At 37.1% G+C, this 26,865-nt stretch overlaps 1 protein-coding gene across 1 annotated transcript in view; it reads right to left on the reverse strand.

Annotated features, from left to right (window-relative positions):
• AFF4 (ALF transcription elongation factor 4) overlaps positions 1-26,865 on the reverse strand; it is a 93,576-nt gene that overhangs the window by 56,503 nt on the left and 10,208 nt on the right. The window contains exons 2-5 of the mRNA XM_060143576.1: positions 7,128-7,219; positions 6,532-6,658; positions 3,597-4,391; positions 1,532-1,576 (exon numbers count right to left, since the gene is read on the reverse strand). Of these exons, the coding sequence (XP_059999559.1) occupies positions 1,532-1,576; positions 3,597-4,391; positions 6,532-6,654 (963 nt within the window). The 5' untranslated portion in view covers positions 6,655-6,658; positions 7,128-7,219. The remainder of the gene's footprint in view (positions 1-1,531; positions 1,577-3,596; positions 4,392-6,531; positions 6,659-7,127; positions 7,220-26,865) is intronic.

Consider the following 26,865-nt stretch of genomic DNA (forward strand, 5'->3'; position numbering starts at 1 on the left):
GCCACTGAAAACTTCTAAGAAGGATATCATTTTATGAAGACAAAGGATTAAAGCAAAGAATCTGGCAGCAATACAGAAGACAGATGAGCAGGGAAACTCTGGAGACAGGCAGAGTGAGGACTGTATATTACAATTACTGAAGCTCAAAGTGGCAGAAATGGAAATGAAGGAATGAATATTTTCAAGGAATTTTCAAAGTCTACATGAAGTTTTTGTGATTAAATAGAACATGAGAGAAAGAAGTGGAAAATAACTAGGATTCTACACTTATAAGCAAGGGAGAATGGAGATACTACTAACAGAAGTTAACTCTGATAAATATGGCTTTAGACATGTTGAGTCTGAAGAAGCAGGGAGAAATCCAAATGGAGACCCAGCTAAGAAGCAATTAAGAGACACAAACCAAAACCCAAAGGAGGCCAAAGCAGGAAAGACTGAATAGCTGTCTAACAGATAAATCCCAAAGGATGGAGGAAAATCACATCAAAGAGGAGAAAGAAAAGAGGAGAGGCTAGACAATGCACTCATATTTAAGAGATAAGAGAAGACACAAGTGTTCCCAAAGGGCAGAGAATGTGAGACAAGAAAGGTGTGCGGAAAATAAGAACAGAGAAGCACAACAACAGTCAAGGAAGAAAGAATGATGTTTTCTGAAGAAAAAAATAAAAATTCTTCAAAACAGCAGAAAGAACTCAAATGAAGCCTCTGATGACATGGAAGATAATGACCTTGGAGAAACAAGTTCAGCAGAATGGTAGAAGTAAAAGAGATTTTAGCAAGCTAAAGGAAGGAAGGAGAAAATGAAGTGGAAGCAGCCATTACAAGTAGTCTTTCAAAAGTATCCATAGTGAAATACAAGTACAGACACAAAAATTCAAGAGTGTACCCAAAAAATACAATTAATATGTGACTGATGCTTTTTGTCTATTGAGCCAAAAGCACTCACTGTCACTCAGTTCACTGGACTTTCTCTTCTTCCAAAGGACAATGTTTTCTTTTCCCAACAGAAGAATGTACTCTTTGGTCATGTGTCAAGTTTAAACATATTCCATTAAACACTCAAAATGTGTAGTATTCAGAGAAGATCTTTCATCGTAGGATTTGACCAGTATATACAGATGAACTACAAAGCAAGCTATTTTCAACACAATCGTTTGACTGATAACTACTGAGATTTTTAGTACTTCAAATTATTAACCAATAAACCTGAGAAGGTACAGTTTATATTTGGTTTCTTCCTCTTTTCAAAGCAAGCTGTTAAGACTAGAGTTTGTTTTTACTTACAAAACAAAAAAACAAACCAAAAAACCCCAGCTTTTTGAGGGCAAATAGTAAACAAACCAAGTGATTTAGAACTTAAGTATGAATATAAGTAGAACAGAGTCAATTATTTTTGACGGCCATAATCAGGTTATACATGTAAGCAATCTGCTGCAGTTTCAGACACTTTGTGAAATACAAAGGGAAGGAGGGTAAGAGGTAGCAAAGCATCATAATTAAAGAGACTAAAACTATTTTTTAAAAAACTTACTTTAAGAATTTCATCCACACAGCTCACATCACCAGAAGCAGATGCCTAAAGAAAGAGGAAAAGAAACACACGTTAGATAGGGAGTCATTTCTTATTAGATTTTCATCATTTGTTGCACAGCTTTAACATTATTAGAAATGAGATTAAAATTAAAGGCATATTTAGTATCGCACTACTCTAAGTCAGAACACTAATTAGAATCTTTGGACTAATTTCCTTAAATACAAATTTTCAAGCACTAAAAAAATTTTAATCACCAAGCTGTACATGACTGGAAGAACTTTATATTTTAAAAAAAATTTTTAATTAATTAATTTATCTTTGGCTGCATTGGGTCTTCGTTGCTGCGCACAGGCTTTCTCTAGTTGCGGCGAGTGGGGGCTGCTCTTCACTGAGGTGCGCAGGCTTCTCATTGTTGTGGCTTCTCTTGTTGCAGAGCATGGGCTTGAGGCACGCAGGCTTCAGTAGTTGGGGCAGGTGGGCTCAGTAGTTGTGGCATACGGGCTCTAGAGTGCAGGCTCAATAGTTGTGGTGCACGAGCTTAGTTGCTCCGCGTCATGTGGGATCTTCCCAAGACCAGGGCTCGACCCGTGTCCCCTGCATTGGCAGACGGATTCTTAACCACTGCGCCACCAGGAAAGTCCCAAGATAAGATTCCTTAATAAAAAATTTAAGGACTTCCCTGGTGGTGCAGTGGTTAAGAGTCTGCCTGCCAATGCAGGGGACATGGATTCGAGCCCTGGTCCGGGAAGATCCCACATACCGCAGCGCAACTAAGCCCCTGCGCCACAACTATTGGGCCTGCGCTCTAGAGCCCGTGTGCCACAACTACTGAGGCTACACGCCTAGAGCCCACGCTCCAAAACAAGAGAAGCCACCACGATGAGAAGCCCGTGCACCGCAACGAAGAGTAGCCCTCACAGCAACAAAGACCCAACGCAGCCAAAAAAGGAATCTTATCTTTTTTACACTTGGATTAGAAATAATTTTTAAAATGTACTTTTTTCAGGTGAACAATTTGTCAAAAATTTAAAAGCTGGTTTATATACAAAATATACCATGGTACTGAGATCATCATTTCACATAAATAACAAACAATAAAACCAATATTATTGAAAGATTAGTTGTCTGGAACATGCTGGACATTTTACATAGTATTTCTTAAATCTCGAAAGTTAATTTTATTCTGAAGTACAAACAGGAACTGGAGAGCTACAGTGAAGTCTAACTCTAAGGATCATGTTATATTATTTGAAGAAAGAACAAGTTACCACTTTACTGTTCTCTTGAGAGGAGTAATTATATGACAAATGCTACAAACAATGAGTTTCCCAAGGCCACAAGAAAGATTTTTAAATGTCCTTAAGACAGCATTTTACCTATTCCTGATCCCTTCCCCCACCGTTTTAAGCTATGATTTTCAGCTACTGATATTACTTAAAATATTTTTATTGCAAAAACTAGATTAAAAGATAAAATTTCAGCTATTTCACAACGAATACTCACTTCTTTGGTTATTCTGAATAGCATGTTTTGGTACATAGTTATAACTACTGTAAATTTCAAACCACCACTATGCCTGGAGCAGCTGCCTCAAACCTTTAAGTGTAACCAGAGAAAAGGATCATGGCCTCCAAACCATAAAACATTACCATCTTCATGTACCCAAAAAAGTTCCAACATTCACTGCAACGAACCATGCCCACATCTCATTGATGAGCATCACAATGAGAAGAGAAGTAATTTTTTTTAAAACAAAAGAACACAAGATGTATTATTCCATAAAATCAAAACGAGGAAATCTAAGGTATTGATAGACCATGTTTTAATTCTGTAACTGACTTGTCATTTTAATATTTGAGAACAATGAATGACATTTTCTCTACTGCTCAAGAGAGGCAGCTAAGAGCTCTACAGATTCACTTGGGAGTCAATCACAAGTCTTTCCTTAAACTTTTACATTCCTTACTATTAAGACAAAGAGACAGTTCAAGTTCAAACATAATTTCAGGGTGAATTGCTTCATATAGTTACAATGTTAAAAAGCTCTAAATGTGTGACTTACATCCAATGGTTGGGAAGGTATTTTCAGCTTGGTGAGATGAGCTTTGCTGCTGGGCTTTAGTTCAGTCATACTGTTGCCATGAGATTGGCTGCTGTAGTGTTCAGAGGACAGTTTTGGTTCCATGGATTCCTGTCCATCCATAGGCCGCACATAGGCAGTGGGTTTCTGTAACATTGAACTGGACTTTGACATCAATGAAGGCGGGAAAGACTGATTTGAGTGCTGCCCACTTGAAAAAGGTACTCGGGAAGGAGAATCCCAGTTTGCATCAGGGTCCCGAGGTGATTTGGAACGTTGATGTTCCTTGCTATGGTGATCATTCCCATGAGACCTGGAATGACTGGAGCTTAATGAAGAAACAGCCTGGGGTTTTCCAGGGCTGGAAGAGCGTGATTTGGAGTGTTCTGATCCATGCTGGCCTTTTTTCCGGCTACTGCTCCCACCACTGCTGTATGAGTCACGGTCATGCCTCTGGCCACTGCTATTAGCGCCACTGCTGGCACCTGCACTGGCCCGCTGGCTACTGTGTCCACTCTGTAAACCTGAGGACCGTTTCTGAGACTGAGAAGTGCTGGGTGCAGGTCCTACTGGAGTCCATTTGCTACTCTGATGAGAGCTCCCATGTCTCTGTTCAAAGAAATTTGGGTTAGATTTTTCATCTGCTGTCGGCGGTACTGTAGGCTTGGGAATTGCAACAAGCTTTGGTATAGATCTGTCTCCTATGAAATCCTTCATTTCATCGTAGTTTCCAAGCATACTCTGAATACGACTTGACAGCTTATCTTCTTTGCTAGTCTACAAAAACAATTGTAAAATAAAATTAGCAAAACTAGAAATAAAAGATGCTTCTAAACTAACTTTACAAACTTCAAATGGAATGGAACTTTTCAAAAGGAAGTCTCATCTCATATCTTAAGGTTAAAATCTCAAAACAAACTCCAAATGTATATATTTTTATGATAAAAAAATGAACTGAAAGTGAAAAACCTTCATGTTGAAACACAAATATCCTAGAGGACACTGAGAAATATACACAATAGACTACAGGAGATTTTTTAAAAATCCAAATTCACCAATAAATATATTGGAACAGTAGTAAAATCTTTTGAAAAGCAGGAAAATTATGCCTTTATGTAATTAAGTTCCAAGTCACAGATTAGCCAATACGCACATTTTGGCAGTCTAGGAAAACATCATATTCCTTATAATTCAATGTTATAGTTAGAGGCAGAAATAAAAACTTAGTTAAACAAGTTATACGCAAATGACTTTTTAGAATTCCTTCTGTTACTGTGACTCAAGAAGTTAATAAAAATCAACAACAAATTAAGCATGGAAAATCCAGTAATAAAGTTTTAAATCTTGACTATTAATTCTGACCATCAAATGCTCCAACTTTTGAAGTCAATAATACATACTTTAAGTTTCAAGAATTATTCTTGAATAGTAAGGTCTAAGATGTCTACAAGCTTTAGGACTCTTTTGTATTCATATACATGAAAGAAAAAAGTTGACTGATTACATTAAAAGGGAAATCAAGACTTTGAAACAAACAGAAAAGCCTGAACCACCACTATTTATTTTGAGGTTGGCAGGAATCAGTAATGACTTTAGATTATTTGAAAATCAGTCTGAGAGGTAAATCTACAGCAATTTATTGACAACATCAAGATCAGAAATCAAATCCAATTCATTACAATGTAATTACAAAATAAATTGTAGTATGATTCAAAGAATCTGGACCAAACTCCTGTTTTTTTTCAAAATGTCTTTTATCCCAAAGTTTTGTGTTACACTCATAAATGATGTTAGTATAACTGGCCTTCACTGGACAATCCTTATAAGCTCTGAATAAATGGTTTTTATAAAGCTCCCAAATGGTTTCTACAAACACCAAATGTTATAAGGGTAAACCCAGGATATGTCGTTACATTCATATTTCATCAGAAAAAAGTCTAACCCACTCTCAATCTCATACTATAAAGCCAACAATGGTCACTAGTGCTGCAATACATAGTATTACAACTATTATACACAGTACAAGCCTTTAAATTATAATAATACTTCCAATGAAATCCAAAGCCAAATCAAACATTAGAGAGACATTTGTGGCCACTACAGCTACAACAGTCATCAGATTCAGTGTTTTATGTAATCCCAAATCAAGTACCATGATAGTTAAAAAAAAAAAAAAAAAGCAATTAGTTCAATTTATTGAACGTTTGATAACATGCTTTAATCTGAATTTGATATTGTTAATTAAGCATTAAACATATAGAAAATCAGAATTTAGTATATAATAACAGAAAAAGAATCAGATTGATGCTGAAGACACATTTATTCAAACTTACTAATAATCACTGAAACTTAGTAAACTAAGTAAGCAAATGGCAAGAAATAGGGAGAAACAAAAGAATCTATGAAATATTTGTCTTTGATGTTATACCCAAACAGCCAAGGAAACAGCAGACAATGCATAGTGATTCACAAACTTTTAATTTAATTCAAGGCTCAGAAAGGTGAAATGCCTGCTCAGGGTTAGTGGTAGAGCCAGTAATACAGATATGAATGTTTGAGCTACTCCAGACCATATTTCAAGAGTATAGGGTAGCAATGGGGGTAGGGATGGGGGGTTGTGAGGATGACGTTAGGGTACTAGTGATGCTGTAGTTCTTGATTTGTGTACTAATTATGTGAGGATGCTCATGTGGTGAAAATTCTTTCATTTGTAACACATACTTTGTGTACTTTTCTATAGTATGTTATACTGCAATGAAAAGTTTACATCAAAAAAGTATATTCTATTATGAGAAAAGGAAAAACTGTTAAAAGGTGTAACATAATAACTCTTTCTAATATAAAAACTCAAGTTTAAAAATTTTAAAAGCAAAAAATGTTATGTTACAGGGGAAAAAACATTCAACAGACAACTTACAACTTTGTATGGCTCAGCAAAGAGAGGAGAGCTAGGTGGGAAGGCGTCGTCCCCCTGCTGAATTTCTTGATTCCGCCTTTCCCGTTCTTTCATACGCAGCACATTCCGGTCTTCACGGTTCATGTTGCTATGAAGAGAAACACAACCTTTACATCACAGGAAGAAAAGGAAAAATTAAATGTTCTGTACTCATTTTGTCACTTTAACGCTTCAATCGGAGATTCCCTTTCAACTTTCAAGTAATAACAGGCATTAGCACTGAAGTTGGGTTTTGGCAACGGTTTTATCAACTAAACCAACAGTGTCTTCCACAACTATCCAGACAGGAAACATTAGCCCAGAATATTAGGATCCACCCCACTGAAATACTTAACCTTATGAACTTTTAAATGTTCTGCTAGCTAAAAGTCAACTAAAACTTCTATATTCAAAGGGAAAGTAGTACTTAAACCCATAATTCTTAATATTTCCTATAAGCCTTCTGTGGTTTCCTCTTCAGAAATCTAGCTATTCTTTGCCATTAGAGGCATACAACCCACTCCCACCTACCACCCTCTCCCCCCAGGGTCCAGTGCTTTTCTCTACTTTGCATCTACCTTATCTTGATTTCTTTTTGTCCCAAACACAGCTTCCTTGGTGTCCATCCTTATGGCAGTTTGACCTCAGCTTTGCTGTTGCTCTAGATTCCCTAAAAAACGACATTTCTGCTCTAAATACATTAATATTTCAATTAGCACCTCAATAAATGGCAAAACTGAGGCTTTCAGCAATAGAATCTAAAATTAACTTGGGTTAGTAACAGTAGTCGAAATTGTATGGAAAAAGAAAAAGTCTTTTGGGAGAAAGGGTAAATGAGGGTGTCATTTCTATAATCATGACAGTATGTTGTCATACTGTTGTCACTAAGAACAAACCAAGGAAAATAGTTTATTTATAGCAGCAGGAATTTTGGTTAAATAGATAATGAAAAATGTTGTCAACACACTCTTCCCAGGAGATAGATTTAATCATCTGTCCTGGTTATGTTTTGTTTTGTTTTGAAAGTCCTGTTGGCGGCCAAAGGGAAAAAACAGGTTATACTGTGGAGTATTTCCAGCCTTATGATTCATAAATCAAATCAAATCAGAAAATTAAAGTCAATCAAGACTGGGGGAAACTATAATCATAAAATGAGAATGGACAGCAAAACCAATATATTCTTGAGGACTTTTATAAGTACAAATAAACATTCAAAGATAAAACATCCTGATTTGCACAGTTTAATATCATGCAAATAAAGCAATTTAGTGTTTAAAAAAATGTTCTAAGTGTCCAAATGTGTATTCAAGTTCTTTCTTACATGCACAATTTTCTAATAAATTTATAAAAGAATATAAACTATTTTGAGGTTATGGAAATAGTGTGTGCTTGCTTTGGTCTCCCATCAGAACCACAAAAAGTATTTGATTCTTTCTTTAATAAATACCATAAAACATCTACACTTTGGTACTCAAAAATAAAAACAAAGAACATTTATTATCCTCCAGCACACTTGAACCAACTAATAACTGTATATCACCAACAGTCAGGTTTCAAATAGACCTCTACGGCTATGGTGCTGCAACATACAAACTTATCTGTATCTGTTAGGGTCTATGTTAACGACCGATTTCCTTATGTTTCCCTAAATTTAATTCTTGAAAGATCAGAAAACAACAGAAATGCCTTATTTAAACTATGATTTAATTTTATGTATTCAACAGCACTAAAATAATCATGCAAGAAAAACGTGAACATTTACTTCAAAAACGGATGATTCCCACAACAAAATTCCTCCTATAATTCAATAATAAAAAACCTTTTCTTAAACAATAAGTCATCACACTGAATACTTCCTCTTTTAAACAAGGCTGCCAAGAAGCTCATAATGAAATTAAATGATTATAAGAACTAATATTAAGTTCTATAAGCTTATAGAACTATAAGCTTATAGAATAACTTATATAGAACTATATAAGCTTATAAAAACTAATATTCTAGTTGTAGCTCTTATTCTCTAATTTTTTTCTGATTTGACTTATTTTCACATCTAATATGTCAGTTCTATTCTTTTCTCCTGTGTCTTTCAACATCAGTATCTCTGCCTAAAATAAAGTTTTCCCCAAAGCAGTAATTCCAGTAATTCCACTTGAGCTGCCCTAAAATTATTATGAAATTTAAGTATGACTCAATTTGAAGTATATCTCTGTTTGTAGAGGCAAAACGATATTCCTCAGGACATCTGCAACTGTACTGAAACAGGATTCAGTAAAAAATAACAAATTGCTGTATCACAACAATATGTGACTACTAGATAAAAAAATTTTTAAAAGAAAATTAGCAAGTAGAAAGGAGGTTCTTCATCTAAAATTTTTAATTACTTAAGGTACATTGTTTAAGTACCCATCCGGTACTTATTTTAAGTTGATATATTAATGACAAATTTTTTCTTCCAGTTTTACTGAGGTATAATTAATATACAGCACTGTACAAGTTTAAGGTGTACAGTATAATGATTTGATATATATCATGAAGTGATCATAACAGTAAGTTGAGTGAACATCCATCATCTCATATAGATACAGAATTAAAGAAATAGAAAAAATTATTTTTCTTGTGATAACTAATGATTTACTCTCAACTTTCATATAAAACATACAGCACTGTTAATTTTATTAATCATGTTGTACAGTACCTCCCTAGTACTTATTTATAACTGGAAGTGTGTACCTTTTGACTGCCTTCATCCGATTACCCAGACCCTGACCCCAACACCCCCCATCTCTGGTAACCACAAGTCAGATCTCTTTTTCTGAGTTTGTTTTTTTTTTTTTTTTTTTTTTTTTTTTTTTTTTTTTTGCGGTACGCGGGCCTCTCACTGTTGTGGCCTCTCCCGTTGTGGAGCACAGGCTCCGGACGCGCAGGCTCAGTGGCCATGGCTCACGGGCCCAGCTGCTCCGCAGCATGTGGGATCTTCCCGGACCGGGGCACGAACTTGTGTCCCCTGCATCGGCAGGCGGACTCTCAACCACTGCGCCACCAGGGAAGCCCTCTGAGTTTGTTTTTGAAGTATAATTGACCTCCAACACTATGTTAGTTCCTGTAACACAACATAGTGATTTGATATTTCTATAACATTTGAAACTGATCACCACAATGAATCTAGCTAAGATATGTCACCATACAAAGATATTACATAGTTATGACCATATTCTCCACACTGTATATTTCAAACCCTTGACTCATTTACTTTGCAGCTGGAGTTTGTACCTCTTAATCTCCCTCACCTGTTTCTTTCCTTCCCCCCCAATCCCTTCCCTCTGGCAACCACCTGTTTGTTCTCTGTATCTAAAACTCTGTTTCTGCTTTGTTGTTTGTTTGTTTTTTAAGATTCCACATATAAGTGAAATCATACAGTATTTGTCTTTCTCTAATTTATTTCACTTAACATAATACCTTCTAGGTCCATCCATATTGTTGCAAATTGCACAATTTCATTCTTTGTTATGGCTGAGTAATTTTCCATTATAAATATTTATAGATCACATCTTCTTTATCCATTCATCTACTGATGGGAACTTCAGTTGCTTCCATATCTTGGCTATTGTAAATAATGCTGCAATGAACATAAGGGTGCACATATCTCAAGTGTTTTTGTTTTCTTCAGGTAAATACCCAGAAGTGGAATTGCTGGATCATATGGCAGTTCTATTTTTAATTTTTTGAGGAATCTCCATCCTGTTTTCCTTAGTGGCTGCACCAATTTACATTGCCACCAACAGTGCACAAGGGTTCTCTTTCCTCTACATCCTCCCCAACACTTTTTATTTGTTTTCTTTTGATAAAGGCTATTGTGTGTGAGGTGACATCTCATTGTGGTTTTGATGTGCATTTCCCTGATGATTAACCATGCTGAGTATCTCTCCTGTGCCTCTTGGCCATCTATAATGTTTTCCTTGGAAAAATGTCTACAGATCCTCTGGCCATTTTTCAATTGGGCTGTTTGTGTTTTTTATGTTGAGCTGTATGAGTTCTTTTACATTTTGAATATTAACCACTTATCTGACAGAGCATTTGGAAATATCTTCTCCCACTCAGTAGGCGGCCTTTTCATTTTGTTGATCATTTCCTTCACTGTGCAAAAGCTTTCTAGTTTGACACAGTCCCATTTGTTTATTTTTGCTTTTGTTTCCCTTGCCTGAAGGAATATATCAAAAAATATCACTGAGACCAATGTCAAAGAGCATACTATGTTTTCTTCTAGGAGTTTTATGGTTTCAGGTCTTACATTTAAGTCTTTAATTCATTTTGAATTTATTTTTGTACATGGTGTTAGAGAGTAGTCCAGTTTGACTCTTTTGCATATAGCTGTCCAGTTTCCCAACACCATTTACTGAAGAGGCTATATTTCCCTCATTGTATATTCTTGTCTCCTTTGGCATAGTTTAATTGCTCATGTACGTATGAGTTCATTTCTGAGCTCTCTGTTCTGTTCCACTGATCTATGTGTCTGTTTTTGTGCCAGTACCATACTGTTTTGATAGCTGTAGATTTGTGGTATGGTTTGAAATCGGGGGACATGATGCGTATAGCTTTGTTCTTTCTCAAGACTGTTTTGGCCATTCAAGGTCTTTTCTATTTCCATACAAATTTTAAAATTATTTGTTCTAGTTCTGTGAAAAGTGCCACGTGTATTTTGATAGAGATTGCATTGAATCTGTACATTGCCTTGGGTGGTATGGTCATTTTAATAACATTAATTCTTTTAATTCATGAACATGTTTATCTCTTTCCATCTATTTGTATCATCTTCAATTTCTTTCATCAGTGTCTTATAGTTTTCCAAATACAGATCCTTTACCTCCTTAGTTAGGTTTACTCCTAGGTATTTTATTCTTTTTGATGCAATTGTAAATAGGATTATTTTCATAGTTCATTGTTAGTGTATAGAAATGCAACAGATTTCTGTATAATAATTTTTTATCCTGCACCTTTACCGAATTCACTGATGAGCTCTAGTAGTTTTTCGGTGATGTCTTTAGAATTTTCTATTTATAGTATCATGTCACCTGCAAACAGTGACAGTTTTTACTTCTTCTTTTCCAATTTGGATTCATTTCTTTTTCTTACCTGTTTGCTGTGGCTAGAACTTCCAATACTATGGTGAATAAAAATGGCAAAAGTAGACATCCTTATCTTGTTCCTGATCTTAGAGGAAATGGTTTCAGCTTTTCACCATTATGTTGTTAGCTACAGGCTTATCATATACAGCCTTTATTATGTTGAGGTATGTTCCCTCTAAACCCACTTTGCGGAGAGCTTTTTATCATAAATGGACACTGAATTCTGTCTGAGGCTTTTTCTGCATCTATTGAAATGATCATTTAATTTTTATTCTCCAATTTGTTAATGTGTATAACACTGATTTTCAGATGTGGAACCACCCCCTTGAACCTCTGACATAAATCCCACTTGATCATGGTGTATTATTCTTTTAATGTATTATTGAATTCAGTTTGCTAACATTTTGTTGAAGATTTTTGTATCTACATTCATCAGTGATACTGGTCTGTAATTTTCTTTTTTTGTGTTGTCCGTGTCTGTATCAAGGTAATGCTGGCCTCAAAGAATGAGTTTGGAAATACTCCTTCCTTTGCAATCTTTTTGAACAGTTTGAGAATGATAGGTGTTAACTCTTCTCTAAATGTTTGGTAGGATCCTCCTGTGAAGCCATCTGGTCCTATACTTTTGTTCGTTGGGACTTTTTAATTTTTTTTTTTTTGCGGTACGCGGGCCTCTCACTGTTGTGGCCTCTCCCGTTGCGGAGCACAGGTTCCGGACGCACAGGCTCAGTGGCCATGGCTCACAGGCCCAGCCGCTCCGTGGCATGTGGGATCCTCCCGGACCGGGGCACGAACCCATGTCCCCTGCATCGGCAGGCAGACTCTCAACCACTGCGCCACCAGGGAAGCCCGGGACTTTTTAAATTATTGATACAACTTCATTACTGGTAATTCGTCTGTTCATATTTTCTACTTCTTCCCAATTCAGTAAAATTCAAAACAGTTTTAAATGAAATCCTAGGGACAAAAAGAAATGCAAAGAAATATCTACAACTTTAGTTGGTTGGTTGCTGGTAAAGATAATGGTGTAGCAATTTTATTGCTACAAGACTGAACAAATAAGTAAATGTAAACATCCTGAAACTTTTAGGGAACCAGGGACCTTACTATGAGGAAACAGATACAAATATAGAGTGGAATAAGGAGAAAAAGAACCTTTGGGGATTAGGAGGTAGTACTATGAACTCATGCTTATATTAAAAATAAAATAAATTATACCTAAGTATATATACACACATATACATATATACACACATACATATATGGTGTCTCTAGCTCCATCCACTGAAAGAGTCTAGAAGCAGTGACAATCTGGTAGAAAGAAGCACCCGCAGCAACCAAATTTTGTTTTCTAATATCATTCCCTGCTAAAATGGAATAGGACTTCTTGGGGAAATAGTGAATTCCAGAGTTATAGCAAGGAAGGTAAAAAGTGAGCCTAAAGTATCTTGTTGTAACAGTAAGAAAATGCTCAAAAACAGATGGAGACGTATCAAAAGGACACAAGATCCAGCTTGAAGGGGCTCTCACTGGTCAAATTTTAAAACATGAGCATCACAATGAACAAGCAACAGAATATAACAAATTGAATGAAAAAAGAATCCCTGAGAACTATACCCAATATCTTGTAAAAATCTATAATGGAATATAATCCTCAAAAAAGCCAGAATCACTATGCTGTACACCTGAAACTAACACAATATTGTAAATCAACTATACTTAAAAACAAAAGAAAAATCCCTGAATCTGCAGAATAATAGCAAAGAATAAAATTAAAAGACAAATAAGTCAGGGAGCAAATGTACTTCTTCATAGAAAAATGCCAACTAATAAATGTAGGAGAAATGAAAGAATTAAAAAATCGCTTTTCTGCAGCCACTAAAGTAATAATTAAGGCAAAAAACATCAATGGATGCTAAAACCATTGGGTAAAAATTTGGGAGGCAATGGAATATTCAGTATCACCCCCACAGAACATCAAGTATAAAGAAAAAAATCTTTGAAGTAGAGAAGTAAACACTACCCATAATCAAGTGATCAGACTTATATCAATAATGGGGCAAACTGACATCATGTGCCTTCTAATGTGATGCACTAAAGACATATCACCACCTCAGTATTCTACCTGCTAAAAATATTTAACCTGAATCTAATCACAAGTAAGCAGACAAACCTAAACTGAGAAACATTCTTCAGAACTGGCCTGGACTCTTCAAACAATGTCAGAGAACAAAAGGAGAGACAAACAGACAGGGGCAGGCACTGGAGATTATGTCTATATTCTACATTCAAGATGACACAACAGGACTTCCCTGGTGGCACAGTGGTTAAGAATCCACCTGCCAATGCAGGGACACGGGTTCAATTCCTGGTCCAGGAAGATCCCACATGCCGCAGAGCAACTAAGCCCATGAGCCACAACTACTGAGCCCACATGCCACAACTACTGAGACCACATGCCACAACTACTGAAGCCTGAGCACCTAGAGCCCGTGCTCCACAACAAGAGAAGCCACCGCAATGAGAAGGCTACACACTGCAACGAAGAGTAGACCCCGCTCGCCACAACTAGAGAAAGTCTGCGTGCAGCAATGAAGACCCAACGCAGCCATAAATAAATAAATAAATAAGAAAGAAAGAAAGAGGACACAACTAAATGCAATGCATGATCCTTCATACCCCAGACCCTGGATCTGAGGAGGAAAAAATGATTGTGAAGGTCATTAATGGAAAACTTGGGAAAATTTTAATATGAATGGTATTTCAGATAATCATAGCAATGTGATAACTGTATTTGTTTATGCAGGAGAAAATCTTTGATTCTTACTTAGGACATACACAACACACAGGCTAAATGTCATCATGTTTGCCAACTCTCAAATGGTTCAATGACCACTGGAATATATATTTATTATGTATAGATAGCATGTATATAGATAGTATGTGTGTGGAGGGTGGGAGAGACAGACAGAGAGACAGACAGAGAGAGATGGATAAAGGAAGGAGGGAAAGACAGAGGGTGAGGGAGGGAAAGAGTCAGGAAGAGGAGAGGGAAGAGTAGCAGCAGCAGCAATTAAATGTTTGCAGTAAAAATGTTAACAATCTAGGTGAAGGGTACACAGATGTATATTATACTTTTCTTATAGGTGTGAGATTTTTCAAAATAAAAGATGGAAGGATAAGAGTGATAAAATTTACATATTAGAGCACTATGGGTGCTTTCCAACATTTTTCAGCCTTGGGATTTACCATCAAACTGTCTCTTCTCTAGGGCTTAAAGTATTTCTCTCAGGACTAAGGTGCACTCCTGTCTCCAAATTCACACCGATATCCAATTCTCCTCAACTCCTCTGGGTCACAATTTATTACATTTCAGAAAGAAATTACATTTATTACACTGCTAGGAGGGGACAACATCCACATGCCAAGCTCCGTTCCCTAAAGTAAATGGGCATCCAAAATTTATCTAAAGCAAGATTTAATGTTTATTATTAAGTGTACTATTAACTTAATATGCAACAAGCATCTATTAAATACTTAGCATTGGGGAGAGAACAAGAAGAATTGGCCACACTAGATTAAAACTTACTATAAGCCATCACCATTATCAAAATAGCATGGTAGTGCACAGAAATGAACAAACTGATCAGTAAAACAGAGGGAAGAAATAAACCCAAAGATATATGGGATTTTAATAGTTAACAAAACCAATTCAATAATAAAATGTTTTGGGACTTCGCTGGTGGTCCAGTGGGTAAGACTCCTCGCTCCCAATGCAGGGGGTCAGGGTTCAATCCCTGGTCGGGGAACTAGATCCCACATAAATGCCGCAACTAAGAGTCAGCATGCTGCAACTAAATGATCCTGCATGCCACAACTAAGACCTGGCCCAGCCTAAATAAATAAATAAATAAAATTTTAAATAAATAAATAAAATTTTTAAATAAATGTTTTATTTAATAACAACAGTTAAAAACCACGTACTTTTCTAAGATAACAGTTATAAAATGGTGAAGACATTTCAAACTCAGCCAGAAAAAAGACAAATCCTTCAGCCCAGTAACCTCACTCGTGGGACTATATTCCACAGAATTAAAAGCACAGCCATATGCTATGAAGATGTTTACTGCAGCACTGTTTTTAGCGGTAAAACAATTTAAAATAACTGAATGCCCAAGAACAAAGAAATGCTTAAATAAACCATTGTTTTTTAAAACAAATGAGGTAGATCATTGCCAGTTACCTTGGAGAAATTTCCATAAATGCTGTTTTGTGAGGAAAACTAGATGCAACACAATGTATGCCATATGACTGATGACCTCATTATTTCTTTAGGGTAAACTCAGAAGTAGAATTGTTAGGTGTTGAGTATATAGAAAGAATGAGATACAACTAACTCAACTAACAGCAAAATATGCCAACTACTATTCTCATAAGCTAAACACAAGAAAACTGAAATCTGAATATCCAGTTTTCACACATAATATGAAGGATGTCTCTCTATTTAGGTAAATCTTCTTTCTTGTCCCTAATAAATATTTTGGCTGTTCTTGTAAATGTTAATAAGGAACAGTCTTCCACTTTTGTATTTTCCAACAGAGATAAACCTTTCTAAAACAATTTTTATTGAAATATAGTTATTTACAACATTGTGTTAGTTTCAGGTATACAGCAAAGGGATTCAGTTATACACATATATATATGTATATATTCAGATTCCTCTCCATTATGGGTTACTACAAGATACTGAGTATAGTTCCCTGTGCTATACAGTGGGCCCTTGCTGGTTACCTATTTTATATATAGTAGTGTGTATATTTTAAACCCAAACTCCTAATTTATCTTTCCCCTCTGGTAACCATAAGTTTGTTTCTATGTCTGCAAGTCTATTTCTGTTTTGTAAATAAGTTCATTTGTATCATTTTTTTAGATTCCACATATAAGCAATATCATATTTGTCTTTCTCTGATGACTTACTTTACTTAGTATGATAATCTCTAGGTCCATCCATGTTGCTGCAAATGGCATTATTTCATTCTTTCTGATGGCTGAGTAATATTTCATTGTGTATATATACCACATCATCTTTATCCATTCATCTGTTGATGGACACTCAGGTTGCTTTCATGTCCTGGCTACTGTAAATAGTGCTGCTATGAACACTGGGGTGTATGTATCTTTTTGAATTATAATTTTCTCCAGATATATGCCTAGGAGTGGGATTGCTGGATCATATAGTAACTCTGTTTTTAGTTTTTTTAAGGAACCTCCATACTGTTCTTCATAGTGGCTACACCAATTTATATTCCCACCAACAGTGTAGAGGCTTCCTTTTTCAAAAGAGATAAACCTTGATGGGTCTGTTTTTCCAATTACACAAGTAATACTCGCTCTTTGCTCAAAAACTCTAATATGATTAACGTAAAGTAGAAAGTAGAAGTCACCAATAGTTTCAGGGAAGTGAAACTATTGCAAAGAGTCACACATTAGTCGTGTAGAAAACTGTTACACATACAGTTCTTATTTCATTTAATAAGTAATGAACATAGTTCCATATCAATACATATGAATTTTCATTCTTTGATTGACTGCATAGTATTCATTTAGCCAGAAAGCCCCTGATAGGTAGGTTGTATCCAGAATTTAGTATGATAAACATTATAATGATTGTGTGTGTGTGTGTGTGTGTGTGCACGTGTGCACCCGCACACTATTTCAGTTTCAGATAAATTTCTCCACATGAAATTGCTGAGTCAAAGGATATATGCTATACCATTTTAACGTATATCACTAAACTGCTTTTCGAAAAGATGTGTTAACTGACAGCGCCCCAATGGAGTATGAAACTGCCCTTTAACCATGCCATTTTCAATCCCAGGCATTATGAGTCTTTTTTAATTGTGCCACCAATCTGAGAAGTAAAAAAAAAAAATTATTCCAACGTTATTTGTTTATTTCATTCATTTAACAAATACATGAGCCTGTCTACTATGTCTAGGTACTGTCTTAGGAGCCAGAGATAAAACGGAGAATGACTCATGGTCTTTGACCTTATAAAGCTCATAGTCAACTGCTTTCTAGTCAATTTCTCCGATAGTTAAACCACACATCTTTTTCATGTCCTACTTAGCCATTCATATTTCTTCTCCTGTGAACTGCCTATTTACATCTTTTGCCCATTTTTCTATTAAAGTGATAGTCTTTTGATTATGTAATAACTATGCTTTCTCAACCTGCCCTATATCTTAGCTGAGGAATATAAGGTTAGGACTAAATCTTATGCTAAACTGCATCCTAATTCTACTGACCACCTCCTTCAAGTCGTCTGCCTCCTCTTTCAGGACCACTCCCAAACTAGGGGAAGGCCATGCCTAAACTCTCCTCAATCTAAGATGCAAACTTCACACTGTGGTTTTCAAAGTTTGTCAATGCTCTCCCCAAGTCTCTTGATTTGTTTCTGACTGGCTCTTTTTTTTTTTTTTAATTTATTTGTTTGGCTACGCCTGGGTCTTAGTTGCAGCACGTGGGATGTTCAGTTGCGGTATGTGGGATCTAGTTCCCTGACCACGGATCAAACTCGGGCCCCCTGCATTGAGAGCATGGAGTCTTAGCCACTGGACCACGAGGGAAGTCCCTCTGGCTGGCTTTTTGACTTTCACCTTGATCTGAATCTGTTTAGCCTCTCTGGAGTTTTCCATTCTTTATTTCTGTGGTCTAACTAAAATCAATCTAAATAAATAACTTTAAATGTCTATACTACAGATAATGTGCTATCTGTATCTTTACTTCTCAGTTACCTAGTATCTGAAGAGACTAAAAGTGAATTATACTATGGACTACATGGGACTGAGGTACTAAAGGAAGGAAAGGGCTGGCTTTGATAGGCAGCCTCTGCTACCCATTGCAGTTATTCTAAGTCTTATCCACCCACTACTAGCAGCTCTGTCCAAGTGAAACTGCATTTATAGCGGAACTGGACAAATTTGAAAGCGGTTATTTCTCAGTCATTTATATTTCTCTGAAGATCCTTGGGACCTCCTGGGGAGAAAATGGAAGGAAATGAGAGAGAGGTTAAGAATACCAATCTCAGGGAATTTCCTGGCAGTCCAATGGTTAGCACTCGGCACTTTCACTGCCGGGGCCCAGGTTCAATCCCTGATCCGGAAAGACACTGCAAGCCGTGCGGCGAAGCCAAAAAAGCAAAGAAAAAAAGAGAATAGCAATCTCAGAAGAGCATCAAAAATAACTCAAAAAAAAAAAATAACTCAGAGCATATGGTACATGTGCAGTAACTATATACTGGAAGAATATTTGGGGGAAAAAGGGATGTCCTCCCTTATTTCTCCATAATCAATATCAAAGAAGCTAAGGTATTAATTCGCAAAATGACCCTCTATTTCCTAACACACAGTTCTTCAAATCGTAGTGATTCAGGTGGTTTAGTTATAAGCAAAGACTATTGGATAATCTTGATGTAGAGTGGTATCCTTGCTAATAAAAACTCTCAAACATAAAACATCTAGTAACCAAAAACCAATACAGGCAATTACCTCTTTATTAACTTCTTAAATACCTTAACAAAGTAACGTAACTTCCAAACTTCAATTGAGCTGTAAACAGCTGAGGCACCATAATTTTATAAATGGGACAATTAGGGATACCTGCTGTTTAGTTGTGATTATATAACATACTAGACATATGATTTAGGCAAATAATCTCCCTAAACCTCAGTTTCGTCTATTATAAAATGTTCATACTAATCTGATGGTAAGGATTAGATGAGAGAACTATTTGAATGTAGTTGAGTATTTAACACTATACAAGAGGGCTTCCCTGGTGGCACAGTGGTTGAGAATCTGCCTGCCAATGCAGGGGACACGGGTTCGAGCCTGGTCTGGGAAGATCCCACATGCCGCGGAGCAACTGGGCCCGTGAGCCACAGCTACTGAGCCTGCGCATCTGGAGCCTGTGCTCCGCAACAAGAGAGGCTGCAATAGTGAGAGGCCCGCGCACCGCGATGAAGAGTAGCCCCCGCTTGCCACAACTGGAGAAAGCCCTCACACAGAAACGAAGACCCAACACAGCCATAAATAAATAAATAAATATTTAAAAAAAAGTAAACACCTCACTTGTAACCAAATACAGCAAACAGCTAACATAATAAATAAATAAATAAATCCCACTATACAAGAATAAAGGCGGGACTTCCCTGGTGGCACAGTGGTTAAGAATCCGCCTGCCAATGCAGGGGACACAGGTTCGATCCCTGGCCCAGGAAGATCCCACACGCTGTGGAGCAACTAAGCCCGTGTGCCACAACTACCGAAGCCTGTGCGCCTAGAGCCTATACTTCCCAACAAGAGAAGCCACCACAATGAGAAGCCCACGCACTGCAACGAAGAGCAGCCCCTGCTCACCGCAACTAGAGAGAGCCCACGCGCAGCAACAAAGACCCAATCCAGCCATAAATAAATAAATAAATATATATATTTAGGGGAAAAAAAAAGAAGTAACAGGAAGCCTGAATAGACCCATAACAAGTGAAGAGACTGAATTAGTAGTCCAAAAACTGCCTATAAATAGAAGCTCAGGACTGCATGGCTTCATTGCTGAATTCTAACGAACGTTTAAAGAACAATTAACACTAATCCTTCACAAACTCTTCCCAAACAATGGAGAAAGGAGGAAACTCCTTCCAATTCATTTTGTAAGGGCAATAGTACCCTGATATGAGAACCAAAGACAAAAGACATTACAAGAAAAAAACCTACAGATCAATAAAAAGCTTATTACATATACATAAAAATCCTCAACAAAATATTAACAAACCAAATCCAGCAATATTACAAAGGATTGTACACCATGACTAAGTGAGGAATGCAGGATTGGCTTAATATCCAAAAATCAATTAAAGTAATACACCATAACAACAGAATATAGGAGAAAAACCAAATGACCATCTCAACGGATGGAGAAAATGCATCTGACAAGTTGCGACATCCCTTCTTGACAAAAACACTCAACAAACTATGAATAAAAGAGAAGGGGGCTTCCCTGGTGGCGCAGTGGTTGAGAGTCCGCCTGCCGATGCAGGGGACACAGGTTCGTGCCCCGGTCCGGGAAGATCCCACATGCCGCGGAGCGGCTGGGCCCGTGAGCCATGGCCGCTGAGCCTGCGCGTCCAGAGCCTGTGCTCCGCAACGGGAGAGGCCACAGCAGTGAGAGGCCCGCGTACCACTAAAAAAAAGAAAAAAAAAAAAAGGAAATTTCCTCAAGCTAATAAAGTGCATCTACAAGGAAAACACAGCTATCATATTTAATGGTGAGGGACTGAATACTTTTCCCCTAAGATCAAGAACAAGACAAGGATGTCCTTTCACCACTTCTATTCAATACTGTATGGAGGTTCTAGTCAGTCAATTAGGCAAGAAATAGAAATAAAAGATATCTGAGCTTGAAAGGAAAAGTAAAATGATGATGTTGTACATAGAAAACCATGACGAATCCACTGAAAATCTGTTAGAGCTAATAAACGAGTTCAACAACATTGCATGATACAAGATCGATACACACACAAAAAAGGATTGTATTTCTGTACAGTAGCTATAAACCAAAAATGAAATTAAGAAAACAATTCCATTTACAATATCATCAAAAGGAATAAAATACTTAGAAAAAAATTTAACAGAAGAACAGCAAAATTTACACTCTGAAAACTACAAAACATTACTGAAAGTAATTAAAGACCTAAATAAATGGAAACAATCCTATTCACAAAATGGAAAATTTATTAAGATGAAAATACTCCCTTAATTGATCTACAGTTTCTACAGAATCCCTATCAATATCCCAGCTGACTTCTTCACAGAAAGTGACAAGTTGATACTAAAATTCACATGGAAAGTCAAAGGATCCAGAACAGTCAAAACAACCTTGCAAAAGAACAAAGCTGGAAGACACACACTTCCCAATTTCAAAACTTACTACAAACCTATAGATCAAGAAAAGAGAACTGGGAGTCCAGAAATATACCACACTTTTTTTTTTTTTCCTGGCCGCATCACGCCTCATGCGGCATTGTAGTTCACTAACCAGGGGTCGAACCCATGCCCCCTGCAGTGGAAGCAGAGTCTTAACCACTGGACCACCAGGGAAGTCCCTATACCTCACATTTGTAACAGATTTTCCACAAGAATGCCAAGACAAACAACTCAGTCAAAAAATGGGAAAAGGATTTGAATAAGTTTTTCTCCAAGGAAAATATACAAATGGCCGATAAACACATGAAAAGCTGCTAAACATCATTAGTCATTAGAGAAATGCAAATCAAAACTAAGAGATACAACATCACACCCATCAGGATGGCTATTATCAACAAATTAAAATTTAAAAAAACAAACAAAAAAAAGTGTTGGCAAAAATATGGAGAAATTAGAATACTTGTGCAGTGCTGGTAAAAATGTAAAATGGTGCAGCTGCTGTGGAAAACAGTTTGATGGTCACTCTAAGAGTATAACATAGAATTACCCTATGACCCAGCTATTATACTCTTATGTATATATGGCCAATGAAAGCAGGAACTCAAACAGGTAGTTGTACACACCATGTTCATAGCACCGTTATCCACAACAGTCAAGAGGTGGAAGCAACCCAAGTGTTCACCAACAGATGAATGGACAAACAAAATGTGGTATACACATAAAAGAAATATAATTCAGCCTTAAAAAGGAATGAAATTCTGACACATGCTACCATGGATGAAGCAGTCACTTACATGAGGTATGCAGAAAAGGCAAACTGATAGAGATAGAAAGTAGAATGGTGGTTGCAAGGGGCTGGGCATAAGAGGGAATAGGGAATTATCGTTTAATGGGTATGGAACTTCTGTTTAATGGGTATGGAACTTCTGTTTAGGATGATGAAAAAGTTCTGGAAATGGACAATGGTGATGGTTGCACAACACTGTGAATGTAAATAATGCCACTGAACTGTACATTTAAAATGACTGAAATGATAAATTTTGTTATGCATATATCACAATAAAAAAAATTACAGTACTCACAGTTCAAAAAAAAGTGTGCATTCCCAATGAACCAGAAATTCATCTCCTATAATCCTTTTAATAAAAACATGTATTAGTTTTATAACCTTTTAAAATTTAAAACTTCAAAAATAGTTTAAAGAGTAAAATGTGACCTTTAACTTGCCCCTTTCAAGTGTTCAGAACCTGTTACAATGGGTTTTTTTCAATTAGTATCTTAGAACTATCCTACTGAAAAATGAAGCCATTCAGCTACCAGATTATTAAATGATTTACACTCCAAAAGTCAAAATGAGACTTAAGCTAAGATTTCAATTATTTTAGAATCCAGCTTATTACAACTGCTATTAAACTGTAACTTTAAAATACACTATCTTAAAGCAAAAAGCCTTATAGGTAGAGAAATCCCTTTTGGCCTCATTTGGCAGGATTTCTCTACCCATGAGAGTCTGAAGAGGTCAGTTCCTACAAGGTAGGCAAACAGAGGTTGTACACCTGGAGATCAAAGCCAACAATAACAGAACATCAGGTCCCAAAATGGTGTTTTGCATAAAAGGACCTTTCACCCAAAGTTAGTCATGAGATTTCTATAGCCTTCAGGTTTAAAATAACATAGAAAAGGGACTTCCCTGGCAGTCCAGTGGTTAGGGCTCTGTGCTTCCAGTGGGGAGGTGGGGGGGGGGTTGTTTGATTCCAGTTGGGGAACTAAGATTCCACGTGCTGTGCTGCGTGACCAAGAAAAAAAAAGGTAGTAAAAAACATGAAAGCAAAGATAATTCCATACCATTTTTGCTTTCTTCATCATATCTTTATACATTATCTAATTTCTCATAATCACGTTTCATGAATCACTTTCAACTAGGCCCTCAAAGTTTCCCGGAAATTTACTATCCTTCTCTGACGAATGCTCTTTCCTATTCTGCACAAGTATTTTCATGGAGTTCTATGACTCTTCCTCCTAGCTTCCATTCCACAAATGACCTTATCTTACTGAACAAAGATTACAAAGATTAAAGACCAGAGAGAAATCAACTATCAACTTTCAAACTATTAACATTGCATCCATTCTCTTCTTTCCTCTGGCTAAAAAAGAAAAAGCATCTCTCTATCAAAGAACAATTATGCCCATTTTGCTATCTTCTCCTAGATCTTTATCAGTTACTGCCTTCTCTCCAGCAACTTCAACTTTTCTCTCTTTAATGAATCCCTTCCATCATCATTCAAATATATTCTTCTTTAAAAAAAAAAAAAAAGTCTTCCCTGATCCCATAGATCTCTCCAGCTATCACTCTATCTCTCCTCTATTCTCCTTCACAGCCAAAAGGACTCTTGGTGATTCCCCACTCTCTCTGCAACCATTTGTTTGTTAAAAAGTGACCCAAAAACGTGTAAGGAGCAATATAGTGAACACTTGTGTTACCCATGAACCACCTTGGGAAATACAGCACTGCCAATATAGTGGAAGGCTACTGTGTACCCCTCCTGGATCACATCTCCTATGCTCCCTTCCCCTTCAAGAGATAGCCACTATTCTGATTTTGGTGTATACTTTTACTATGTATGTATCCCTAAGTAAGACATTGAATTGTTCTGCATATTTTTCAACCTTTAAAAAGGGTACACTTTAAAGACTCTGAGCCTTTTAAATTCTCAGCATTATGTTGAGGTTAATCCATCATGATACATGTTGCTGTAGTTCATTTATTTTCACTACTGTGTATCCACACAATTTACTTATCCACTCTCCAGATGATGGATATTTAGGTAGTTTCCCCTTTCTCTGCCATTACAAACAATGCTGTAATTATCTTTTTTTTAAATAAATTTATTTATTTATTTATTTATGGCTGCGTTGGGTCTTTGTTGCTGTGTGCGGGCTTTCTCTAGTTGCAGAGAGCAGGGGCTACTCTTCGTTGTGGTGCACAGGCTTCTCATTATGGTGGCTTCTCTTGTTGCAGAGCATGGGCTCTAGGCATGCGGGCTTCAGTAGTTGTGGCACATGGGCTCAGTAGTTGTGGCTTGTGGGCTCTAGAGCGCAGACTCAGTAGTTGTGGTGCACGGGCTTAGTTGCTCCGTGGCATGTGGGATCTTCCCGAAACAGGGCTCAAACCCGTGTCCCCTGCAATGGCAGGCAGATTCTTAACCACTATGCCACCAGGGAAGTCCCTGTAATGATCATTTTTATACACTTCTCTTTGTACCAGTGAGTGAGAGTTTTCCTGGAAGAGACACCTACAAGTGGAATTGCCAGGTTGCAGGGAATGAGCATCTTCAATTTTAATTGATATACACAAACTGCTTTCCAAAATATATCCAATCACTATTCCACATTGTTTCCAACCTCCCAACATTGTTTCCAACTTCCCACACTCCACTCCTTTGCCAAGATCACACTGATTTGCAAGTTGCTAAATTCAACAGACACTATCATTTTAGTTGACCTACTGCTCAACATATTCAGCCACTAATGGCTCCTTAATATATTTTTGGCTTCTATAACCCCAGCCCTCCCAGTTTTCCTAGCACCTCTGGCTTCTCCCATTCTATCTACCAGACTTCTTAAAAATTGGTGCTCCTCTGCACTCAGCCACAGGTCTTATTCAGACTCTGATTAAGTCTACATTCTTTCCCTACATTCTCATGGCTTAAAATACCATCTATATGTCTATAATACAAATACCAAAATATACTCCACATCAAGCCTGTTTGATCATGTCCTTTGACTGAGGAATATCAATCTTAATACATCCAAAATTGATTTCTTGATCTCTTTTCCCTACCGCCAACAACTTCTGCTCCAGTGATCCTCATCCTACCAACCACCTGCTCTTGCTGAACACTCCCTTCAACCTCTCTCCACATCCACTCCATAACCATGGCCTCCAAAATATGTTTTGAATTTATCAGTTCCCTTCCTTCTCCACTGCCACTGTTCAAAACAAGCCATCATTTTACCTCAGACTTGGACAAATGCTACAGCCTTCTAATTGGGACTCCTAGTTCCCCTCATCTCTCTCTAATCCATATTTCATACAGCAGCTAAAGTGATCTTTTTTAAAAAAAATAAATTTATTTTATTTGTTTATTTATTTTTGGCTGTGTTGGGTCTTCGTTGCTGCGCGTGGGCTTTCTCTAGTTGTGGCGAGTGGGGGTTACTCTTCGTTGTGGTGCGCGGGCTTCTCACTGCTGTGGCTTCTCTTGTTGCAGAGCACGGGCTCTAGGCGCACGGGCTTCAGTAGTTGTGGCTCGCGGGCTCTAGAGAGCAGGCTCAGTAGTTGTGGCACACAGGCTTAGTTGCTCCGCAGCATGTGGGATCTTCCCGGATCAGGGCTCGAACCCGTGTCCCCTGCATTGGCAGGCGGATTCTTAACCACTACACCACCAGGAAAGCCCTAAAGTGATTTTTTTTTAAGTGATCTTTTTAAAACACAAACCAGATCATTTCACTCAACCCCTGCTTTAAAAATTTTAGTAAGCTTTCCACTTGCCTTAGGATAAACTTTAAGGTACTTAACATGGCCTTCAAAGCCAGGATTTGACTTTCTACTGATGTGACTCCTGCCTATCTCATCAGATTTATTTTATATCTCACTGCCCTCCCCTCCCAGCTCCCACCAAGGGCCTTTTTTAGGCTTCTTGAACTGTGGCGCTCTTTCCACCTTAAAAAAATTCATGTAGACAATTCCTGTTTCCTTCAGAGTACCTGATCACAATTAAGATAATAATCAGGGAACGTGCTTGTTTTTCAGCATTGCATACCTAGAACATAACCTAGTAGAAAATCACTTAAATGAGTAAACTAATGAACTTCACAACTTGGTTAGAAAGTAGAGGTTCTCTCATTTACTAGGGGTTATCTCATTTACTACCTCATTTCCTGCGTTCAATATATTATCACCAAATAAAGCATTAATATTGATACTAAATGAATTCGGTTGTTTTTAAAGCAATTTCTCTAAAAGAGTTTATCTAAAAGAAAAAAAACAACATATGTACAAGAAAAAAAAACACTTGTACAGAAATGATCAATTTCTATTTTTACTTAAAACCTACACTCTCAAATGTTCACCAAATACAAGTGCTAGACTGTAAAATCTCATAATCATACTTGGCAAACTGAGACGGTATAAAAACTGAGTGTTTCAGTAACAA

This window comes from Lagenorhynchus albirostris, chromosome 3 (assembly GCF_949774975.1).
Source record: "Lagenorhynchus albirostris chromosome 3, mLagAlb1.1, whole genome shotgun sequence".
NCBI classification, from domain to species: Eukaryota; Metazoa; Chordata; class Mammalia; order Artiodactyla; family Delphinidae; genus Lagenorhynchus; species Lagenorhynchus albirostris.